The 10731-nt window shown below is 38.9% G+C and overlaps 2 protein-coding genes across 2 annotated transcripts in view; one reads left to right on the top strand and one right to left on the bottom strand.

The window, feature by feature from the left end:
* Positions 1-8932, bottom strand: part of mrpl13 (mitochondrial ribosomal protein L13) — a 10293-nt gene extending 1361 nt beyond the window's left edge. Inside the window, exons 1-6 of the mRNA XM_035673065.1 lie at positions 8826-8932; positions 7846-7969; positions 7364-7457; positions 6524-6584; positions 4684-4770; positions 2899-3020 (exon numbers count right to left, since the gene is read on the bottom strand). Of these exons, the coding sequence (XP_035528958.1) occupies positions 2899-3020; positions 4684-4770; positions 6524-6584; positions 7364-7457; positions 7846-7969; positions 8826-8852 (515 nt within the window). The 5' untranslated portion in view covers positions 8853-8932. The remainder of the gene's footprint in view (positions 1-2898; positions 3021-4683; positions 4771-6523; positions 6585-7363; positions 7458-7845; positions 7970-8825) is intronic.
* A 215-nt stretch (positions 8933-9147) lies between these two features.
* The window catches only part of dscc1 (DNA replication and sister chromatid cohesion 1), a gene marked incomplete in the record, with an annotated part of 4339 nt that continues 2755 nt past the window's right edge, over positions 9148-10731 (top strand). Inside the window, 3 exon segments of the mRNA XM_035672049.1 lie at positions 9148-9508; positions 10011-10179; positions 10335-10469. Coding sequence (XP_035527942.1) covers positions 9339-9508; positions 10011-10179; positions 10335-10469 — 474 coding nt within the window.

Genomic DNA, 10731 nt, shown 5'->3' with positions numbered 1-10731 from the left:
GAGGTGAATGGAACTTTGTTGTGGTGCTTCACAGTACTGAAATATTAGAAATACCCCAATATTTAGAAAAATTCAACAGCAGCTTTTTCCAGGGTAACTGGGATACAATTTCTTTAAAAAGGCATGCTGCTGTTCCATTTTTCAAATGTCACTTTAAATTCTCCATTGTGTTGGGGTAGAGGCAGACATTTCAGAGGTTGATATCTGGAAACCTGGACAAATAAAACCAAAACCATCAGCGTGGCTGGATATCTCTAGAGTGAGAATAATATTCATTCCACTTACATGGTGATCATTTTAAGAAGAAGAATTTTAAAAATTTGCAAATATTGTATTCAACCCAATGCAGATACTACACAAAATTGTATATATCACATTATTGACAGCATAAAGAAACTCATCAAAGTTGCATGATTGTGTTTCACAGTAGTCCTGGAGAGTGGAAGTGTATTGACTGCAGTAACGGCAGCATTACTGCATGTGGGACTGTGATGCAGCTAAAAGTTGAGCTACAAGGTAAACCTTTGTCTTTGCTTGATCTTTGTTACGAGCTCAGTCACAACCTCCAAGCAGGTAAAATTAAAAGACAACCAGTGAACTTGAATGTTGGGCCTGCTGCTCCTGTGAAAAACAGAGCAACCCTGACCTGAATAAACAGCTAGATGACAAATGGATAGATCGACTAGAGTGATGGACGTGAAGGTTAGTGCTGAGCAGGTGGAAGAGAGGATGCTCTCAGTTAACCTGTCAGAATGATGTTTACTACAGGTGAGGCCAGAGAAACGCAACAGGACGACATTATCATGACAGCACACCGCGGGGTCACAATGTCAGTCTAATCTCCAACCGGAAAATACTTTACTCAAAAAGCCATGAATATGATTATGTTGAATAACAGATGCTCTCTCTCACACCCCACTTAAACCCCTCGTATGTCCCACACAGTCAGGAAGAGGTGGGAAACAGCTGACTCTCCACACAGTTATGTCATTTCAACATTTTTGTTCAAAGGTTTGGCACAGCACCTAGTCCAGGGTAAAAAAAACTATGCGATGCAAAGTTTCTGTTAAACAATAAAGAAACAATACAACTGCTGACACATCTACAGAGCACAAAGTGAGTGGCCTGTTACATTGCAGTGTCCTCCAACATTATGTTGTTCGATAATACAACGGCCGTCATTTATAAAGCTCTTGAGGGAAGCTCACAAGCATGTAACCATCAGAGCAAACGACACACAAAACTTTTATGTACAGTAAATAAAAATGTCAACTTGGGGGAAAAGGTCATATATTTAGGTACTAGAGCTGTATGTTAGGTCCTATAAAAGAATTCACACGGGGAGCACTATTTACATTCATTTTTAATCTTAGAGTAGAATCAAGTGGCTGCTTGTCCTACAGCCGTCGTAGTTCTCGATGCATCAGGTCACATACTGACAGCTCTTTGTTGGCTGGAAATCATTCACACCACAGCCACATGTGTTTGTAGTTACAATGAAAAATGTTGCATCTTATTTGTTCATGCACGAGTGAAAAGTGTCCGAGTCAGACTGACCACAAAAAGAGTGGGTTGGCGAGCTTTTGAATTGGACCCATTCATGCATACGTTGCTTAGTGAGACCATGAAAATAACACAGAACTGTGGAAACGCGCCTGCATGTCGGAGCAGGGGGAGGCAATATGCGACTCTTCAACCCCCGGTCCACATTAACATGAAGAATGTACCGCACTGGTTAACGGCCAGTGACACAACACCTTCTGTGTCTCTCTTCTAAAGTCAAGTTCCCCGTTTTGTCGGTACTTTCACCATCTGCCATAGATTTTTCAAACGTGCATTTGTTTTGAATGTAAAATACAAAAACGTATGTTTATCTTTGACAGCTTTCTGTAATTATTTTAGAAGATTTAAAGTCATTATAACAGCACGACTAACCGCAATATTCCAAAGAAAGAATCTCACCGAATGCTAATTTATGACAACTACTGTTTCACAAAGGCAGGATAGTTGGTATACACACAGAAATATGAGAAACAGCAATGTGAGATGGTACTCGGATCAACATCACCCCCTTCTGGCTATTCCTCATCAGTACAAGACAATAAAATAGTGACTGTACGGGCATGTGTGCGTGTCTGTGTGTGTGTGTGTGTGTGTGTGTGTATTACTCATTATGGTGCAAACGTCCTCATAGGACAAAAAGATGAGGAAATGATTCCCAAGTGAGGTGCTTTTAAAAGTTTGTCAGGCAATTAAAAAAGCCATCTGGTAGAAGGTAGAAGTCAGGGGTTAGCTTTACCATAAACATTAAAATGTGTCATTTTCTGCTTAGTTCAGTCAGCTGAATACAAATAACGCTGAATGGCGAGTATAAGTTTATGCATATTTTCTTTGTAGGACATTCATTATGTAACTTGTCACCTTGTAGCAACCACAGAGATTGAAAACTGTTGTAAAAACTGCTTTTACAGACAGCGATGACAGCTATTTTACGTCATCACAATGTACAATATAATTTAAAAAATCAAACCTAATGACAAGTACACTGTTGGCTTTTCAATGGTGGTGATTTAATTTAGCTTACAAAACAATGTTCAGTGAGTTTTAATTAGTGGACTAATTAAATTAAATGACAGCAGCCATTATTAATTTACTACAGAGACCCTCACATGCATGTGTAATGCTGTGTGTGTGTTTCGGGAGGGAGGAAGGAGCGGTATATTAATCTGTGTGTACTGAGGTTTTTGTGTGTAATACAGTAGATACTGCACTCATCTCCTCCCATCTGTAATTCCATTTCTATGCAGTGACACCTGCATGTGCGCTGTGTACAGATCGTGTCTGCTTTTTATGCTGGCATTGTGTGTTTGAGAGCAGACTGTATGTGTTTCTACATACGGTGTCCACAGCTTGGGGAAGGCGTCAATCTCCTCCTGCGTGTACTCGCTGAGTTTCCTGGGGATTTCTCTGGGCTGAGGCAGCTCCTCTGTCAGGTTGGCTCGGATGTTGTCTGGCAGTTCCTAGTGAGGAGTGGACAGAGGAGACACTGCAATTGAAAACTGTAGGCAGGACAATACATTCAAAGTGAAAAGAAAGAAATGAGAGAGGAAAGGGGAATTGAAAGGAGGTGACATGAAAAAAGAAGGCACCATTTACACCCAGAAAGCAGCTCAGATATTCTACTCAAAGACTTAAAAGGAGATTTAGGTCCTCACTCTCGAATGACATTCTCATTAATATTCATTATGGGTGGGTGTGTGTCTGTAGAGTCATTTAGAGCGGGCACATAGTTCAGACTAAAATAGAGATCAAAAAACACCAAAGTTTCCTAAATACTCTGTTCTGAATTGCAGATGGGACTGCAGACATTCACAAGGCTCAGGAAGCCCATCTGTTTGCAATTAGGGATGCACACTGCGAAGCCTCAGTTCTGCTGGTGGAAATCAAGTCAAGGCCAAAATAAAAGACAGGTATCTGTCTTTCCTCACTTCTAAATTCTGACACCAAACACCTCATGTATTACATTACAAGTCAAAAGTCAAAGATCTTCCATTGTCATTCCTAGAATTAATGATGGTGATCTCTCGCATGGATACAAATTATATCCAGTTAATATTTGGGCCCGCTGCCCGGGTCAATTAACAGCCTGTCAAGTACTTTTTTGTTTCAATTCATTGCAGAAGCAGTGATGTGCGACACCGGTGGTTCTTGCCAACATCATTTTAAAACTATCACAATTTAATGCTACCAAATGCCAAAAGTGCTGTCTGTGAACTGCAGTGACCACATTGATGACTAAATGGAAACATATTAGTCACCCATATACATATTTTATATATATATATATATAAAGTGAACACAATGTAAAAAAAGTTGCTTATTTACATACCTTGCAAACACAAAGCAACATATGCATTCATTTGGCTACCTGACAAATATAAATCCAATATTTACTATCTTTTTGCTTTGTTTTGGGCTCTACCAACTTCTAGTATATGGCACTCTTAATCTACTAAATGTTCATCAACTAGCTAGCAACTATCTGTGTCCGTCTGTCCTTTGGTGTTGAGCAGGTAGTGTACAGTGTTTTTAGAGCTTTTTCACAGAAAATGCTTTAGAGCAGTGAAAGTGAAAACAGGAAAGCTGCAGGCCATAAAACCAAAACAAAGTGCTGAAAGATGCTTAATTGCTCAGTATAGCTTTGGGGACTCCTTTCACATACACACAGTCATCTGACCCTTTGTTAATATAAAAATATTAATATTAATGACTAATACAGCTTAAAGTTATACAAGACTGAGACTGCTGAAGCACTCTCACAACCAGTGGGAAACACTAAAATGCCATCTCACTGTCCAGCACTTCAACAAACACACACAAACTGAGAAAATGTAGGAGAAAAAATTGACTAATATTGTCCTCTGTCAAACAAAGAAAATGCTGAACAACATATATTAATTTTACAGTAATTAACTGATATTAGTTGTCAAGGTGACCTGGATGAAGGATGATTAAAACTGGCTAATTCTTTTGTGTCAGAATCTGCTAAATGATATCAGTGCACCCCTCCTCATAATGTGTCCTCCTTGCTGATTGTCCTTAATACGCCTGGATGATTAAGGTGTAAGAGTGTCTGTCTGAAGACTCATCAGCGCTGAAGAGATGAAGAGAAACTTGACTTACATCCTCAGGAAAGATGTGTAATCGCTGCATCATGGTGCGCCGGTGCAGATTCCTAGGCAGCATGCCATAAACTGCTAGCTTCACAATCTGGTGAGATAAAGCACATTGACATGGTTCACATACTTTCTAAAAGGAAATGTCTATATGAACCTTACATAGTTTTGAATAATGTGAAAAAATTGTTTCTCAATGTGAGGCTGGTTGCAAAAATGTGAATTCACCATGGAGAGAGTTACTGGACTCAGACACTGGACAGAAATATTGGAAAGAGATGTTGGACAGAGGCAGTGCTGACAAATCATTCATCTGTCCAATTCTATTTCTCTCTCTTCGCTCGCCAAACCTCATTTTAACTAAACCACCATCAGGACGCACGTCTGTGGTTACCGGCTGGACTAAAGCCTGCATCAACAAAGAGCCAACAGCAGAATAAATGTCTCTCCTGGTTTTGTAAACTACAGATTGGGAACCAGTACAGATCATCCACTTACTTTTAGCGATTCCCACACAAGTGCAGTTTCATGGCCTTTTTAATTGGTTACACGAGCTGCGCGTGGTAAAAAGTCTACGAACCCTTCCTGTGTAGCTCTCATAATGAATGATTCTGAACAGCTCGGTTGCTTTTGTGCAACACTGTATCACTCCTGCCCTGTATAGCTAAGTATTTGGGTTAAACACCCCGTGGTCCTCTGATTCGTCTGAATAGGATTCATGCATGTTGATCAATGTGGATTAAGCTGGAGGAAATGAAGGAGCAGACAATAACCTGATGTTACAATAAACAAATATGATAATAAATACATCTCAGCACAATACATATTAAGACTTAAAGGGATAATGTCACCCTTTGTTAAAAATAACAACCCTATTCCTGTCTGTGGTAAAAACAAACCCTTTTTTAAAATATATATTTTTGCTCTTTTAATAGGATCTCTATTAGGTTTAGATGGACAGGAAAGGGGGAGTGAGAGAAGGGACCACATGCAATAAAGGGCCACATGTCGGACTCAAACCCATGGCCACTGCAGCAAGGACTCAACCCTGGCACATGGGGGCCAGCTCTACTCTTAGGATGGGTTGAATGCAGAAGACCTATTTAACTATACGTTGTACTGTGCATCACTGTACATGTGATAATAAAAAGTCGATTCTATATGAGGCACAAGAGCAGCACCTTGAATCCAATGTGAGATGCCAATCAAAATATTTAGATATATAAAACTAAATGGCACCAACACTCTAAAGCTTGTATCCTTTTAACAGATAACACTGGTGGTATTTCACACTTTTGTCAAGGTCAACAAATCTCATGGAAACACCAAAACCAACAGTGTGTTCGTCTAGTGAGCCCTACCCCTACCCTGTCTGTGGCACCCATGTTTTGTAACACAGGCATGAGTGTTTGTCAAGTACAGTATGTAGGTCACATCAAGTTCTGAATATAATTACCACTGTGTGTAATTATATTCACAGTCAAGAGTCCCTGCATCCATAAATATGCAACATTACCAAAACCCCAGGAATTATCCTTGAATTGACATTCTCGCACCCAGTTTCAGCACACACCACCAGCACAAATCCACTGCTGGTTAATCCCCCGCACTTCACATTAATATGCACAAGCAGCACATATGAAGGAAAGGATGAATGTCAAACCACGAAATACCTACTCTGCACAGCATGTGGCAGATTACACTAATCTCCAAGAATGTGGGTTAAATCCTACATATAATACAGCAGGTCTCCACGGTGTAAGGTATGTGACAGTGGCATATCTAAGATTTTACATTTATCTCTAAATAATAAGAAAAAGTAAAAAATATTGGTTGATGACACTTACAGCTTTTGGGTCTTTTTGGTGCAGCTGGGCAGCTGTGACTTGTTTGAATCCACCTGGATACCTTTGGAAAACAGATAAACCATAAGTGAGACCTTGTTGTTCATTTACAGGACATACATACAAATGTAAATAAGTTCACATTATATATTTACTGCAACCTTTTGATTTGAGGTCATGCCAAGTGAAAGATGCAGCTTACATACAACACACTCATGGTCGTCATTAATAGCCTAACATAAAGATTACTTAAATGTACGTGTGTGTATATATATAAAGAAAGTAAACAAATACATATGACAAAGAATCTTCTCCTACAATACTACAATATAAAAATACAATACATACTATAATGAAGAGCATTAAGCTTTTTAATCTACACATGTAATTAAATATTTTTTTCTCTTTTAAACAAAAGAAATACAAAGGAACTTATTTTAACGGCTTTTCAGCAGTCAAGGGATGTTTGAGCATCTAATGCAGTCCCCACTGGGTGCCCCTTTAAGGTGCTGTATTATTATCGTCCAATCTCAAATGTACATGCATAAAGTACAAAAGAAAAGTAATTATTTATCCCAAACAGTTAATTGTCACAAATCTAGGTGTCCAGAATGCAACAATGCAAAACAACTCCTACCAACCACAAAAACTTTATAGTTAGCAGGTGGACAAAACACAAGTTCATTGCGTCTCCTCGAGTAGGATTGTGACAAGACGCTACTGAGACACTAAAAAGTGCTTTTTTTGGATTGGTTCATAGGCATTGAGGAAACAAGACAACATGGAAACGCAGAAGAAAAAGAGACGGAGAAAGTGATGTATCATGAAGTGGTATGCACTTACCCCGTGTGTGATGAGTAGACTTTCTGCTCCCATTTGTTTCCAGAGAACGCGATGTGTTTGGTGTTTATTACTACTACATGGTCACCAATGTCACCTGTGAAGATGTTCAAGATGTTTTCTTTCAGACTTATTGTTATGTTAAAAAAACAAACATAAAAAGAAATACCTGATTCTATTTTGACAGAGAGGCAGACAGGAGCAGACATAGCACAACAGCAGCTGGTTTACTAGACCAACAAAGATTCATTTTAAAAAAGTATTAAAAAAGTTACTTCATAAAGCAATCATTAAAAGAAAGGAGCAAATATATTCATTAAAGTTGACCCTCTACTGCCATCAAGTGGATGTCCACAGCAACATTAAGTTAAGGGTGTTTTGTGGTTTCAGCGTATATAAACAGTAGTTTATACGTAGTGTAAAGGGTGATGTTAAAGTTAGAAAGTTAATCATGACTTCATATGTGTGTGACAGATTGGACTCACTGAGTGCATGGTAGATAGGCTTGTGTTTGCCCTGTAATCTAATAGAACACATGGCCGCAACTTTCCCAGGAGGCTGCATCCTGGCATCAATCAGGAACCAGGAACGAGCGAAGGTCGCCCATTGCTGAAATTTAAAAAGAAAAGAGAGAAAGATTGGGTTGAATAAACAAGAGACCTGTATTTTATGTGACAATAGGTCTTTTTCAGAGAAGACATTTTGAAACGTCACAGTACGAAACACACAGGTGCAGATAATAAAATGAATGATGGCTGAATTCCATTTAGCTGCTTCAGTTTCTGGGTCCTAGTATTGTGCCTGCTGGATCACTGTCAGAATTTACTCTTGAATACAACAGAGACATTGTTCATTTTATTAGTAACGCCTGTGCTTATTCTGATATGACAAGTTAAAATGTCAGTGAAAAAGGCTTTAGACTAACAGTCTGAAGCTGTTTATTATACAGACACAACATTTCCATTAAAGTAAATTATTATTCCTTTTTAAAATGTTTTTGTACTCCTTTGACAGAGCTGGCATTTTTTCAAACGTCTTGCTGGTTTAAAGATACTTGAAAAACCAAACTGTTTGCAAGCATGTGATGGTATGACAATACAGTCTGGTCCACTAAAGAGAGAGATTACAATTTAAATTAAATTCACAGCGTGATGTTCAGTAAAGGTTTACAGAGGTTGACAAGAAATAACATTTGCTTTATGGCTATAACGCTTCTTGCAAACAACTGCATGGACTACAGCGACTGTGTCTCTCGCGTATTTCTTCACCTGTAGTCAACCTGTTAGTTACTTACTAGTGTTAGTTACTAGTTACCGGTACACTGTACACACACCGTGACTAGCTCGTTAGCTAACCGCTCACCACTGACCGTTGTCACTGCATTATACGAACCGAACCGCACATAACGCTCAACATGTCAGATAGAAGTGTGATTGTTTAAGGTATACCGGGTATGGGTCACTACCTGGGCAGATCTGGAGAAACTTGACATTTCGATGACTCTATCTGCTCATCCTCAAAACATTTGACCCTCAACGTGACTGACGGTCCGTTGGGTAGTTTCACTCGGTTGAAACACGATTGGAGACTTCACTGTTCCTATATTACAGCTGTATCTATATTTAAGCTCATGTAGCAAATTGTACAGTAGATTCATGGTTACATGTTATTATATATCAATGACAACATTTAATAAATGCTCTAAGATAAGTATTTGAGCATTAATGTGTGTTATCTGTCGAGTAATGTTTCTACCCGGTCCTATTTTGACGTCGCACATCAACGTAGTTTCCACACTTCCTTCCCACGACAGAAAGAGAGCGGGGAAATTTGACAGTCACCGAATAATGTTACAAAGTAACATTGGGGTTGTTTTTTGACATTATTAAACGGGTAGTTTGCCAAAGTTTGTTTCGCGAGTCAAAAGAGATTTATCCATAAACAAACATTATCGATCTAACCTGCCGTCCGACGCAAAATGAGGACTTTAGAGGAGGTTCAGGCCACTCTGGAGATCGCCAAGCTGAAGGAGGAAGATCTGCAGAAAACTATTCACTGTCTGTCTTTCGGGGACAACGTTTCTTCTGCAGACTACTGCTTGATGGAGCTGGACGACACACTGTGCAAGCACATAGAAGCTGGACAAAGGTGAGGAGTTCATGTCGTGAGTTAGTGTGTGTAATGCGTCTGTGTAATAAGGTAAGGTCATTGTTTAATGTAGGGTGTTTGTGTTCTGTCAGAAGGTCTGGTCATTACAGTGTTGATTCAAGTGTAGATTAAAGACTTTTAATGTCAAAAACAAGGACAAGAACTCTTCACAAGTTCCCAAAAGCCCAAAGAGACATCTTCAACATGCGTTTATTATGTAACAAAAGTCCCAAACCCAAATTGTATTTAATTTGCAATGATATAAAACAAACATAATCCCTCTTATCCGAGAGGGTGGAACCACTTCATATTTTTGACTTAAATTACTAAAAACTTTTAAAATTGTTGTCAATTTAATTTGTGTAGTTTGACTAATCTCTCAATGAACTCATCATCATCTCATTCCTCTTCTTCTATTAATGTGGTTGTAGATAATTCAAATGCAAAGATGTGTAAATGTAAGTCATAAATGACAATTAACAATTATTTTCTCTTTTTCCAGTCTAGTGATTCGAGGGGATAAGGATGAGCGTGCTGTCCTCTGCAGTGGCGACAAGACGTATGATCTAAAAATAGCGGACACATCCAACCTGCTGCTGTTTGTACCAGGATGCAGAACACCAGACCAACTGACTAACAGCCAGGACAGCTCTCATGTGGTACACACTCAGGTATCAAAATGACACACACACATATACACATACACAGGTACCTGCCTGGTACACTGTAACACACAAACAGACACGTCCTACTGGGTACATATGTGTATTATGGTTAATTGCATTTATGACTCAAATACACTAACAATATCATGCTTCTCTTATAGATCTGGGGATTTTGTAACAGCTACTGGGAACTACGGAAACATCGTCCTAAACTGAAGAAACTAAAGAAAATTTTAATGGAGAATCCTTATGAAGGACCTGCTATAAGAGGGCAGGAGGAGAATACTGAAAACAGGGTAAAAACATATTCTACAATGAAGTTAATCATTATATCCTGGAAGACTGTGTATATAGGTGATGAATGTTAAGTCTTTACTCTCTCAATAGCACCTATGATATGAGTCTGTCATCATGTAGGGCATCCTCCTGGGAGAAGAACAGTAGTAGTAGCTTTGGTAAAAGTGATAATTTACATATTTTGTTTGCTTAAATGCTGTAAAAGGTACTATTATTCATAATCTCTTAATGTACGGATAGTTTCAAGGAAGATTTTAATGC

This window comes from Morone saxatilis, unplaced genomic scaffold (assembly GCF_004916995.1).
Source record: "Morone saxatilis isolate NCDOM2014 unplaced genomic scaffold, NCSU_SB_2.0 Contig24, whole genome shotgun sequence".
Classification (NCBI taxonomy): Eukaryota; Metazoa; Chordata; class Actinopteri; family Moronidae; genus Morone; species Morone saxatilis.
Note: the sequence above shows the minus strand (reverse complement) of the source record. Positions and strands in the feature narration are given on the sequence as shown.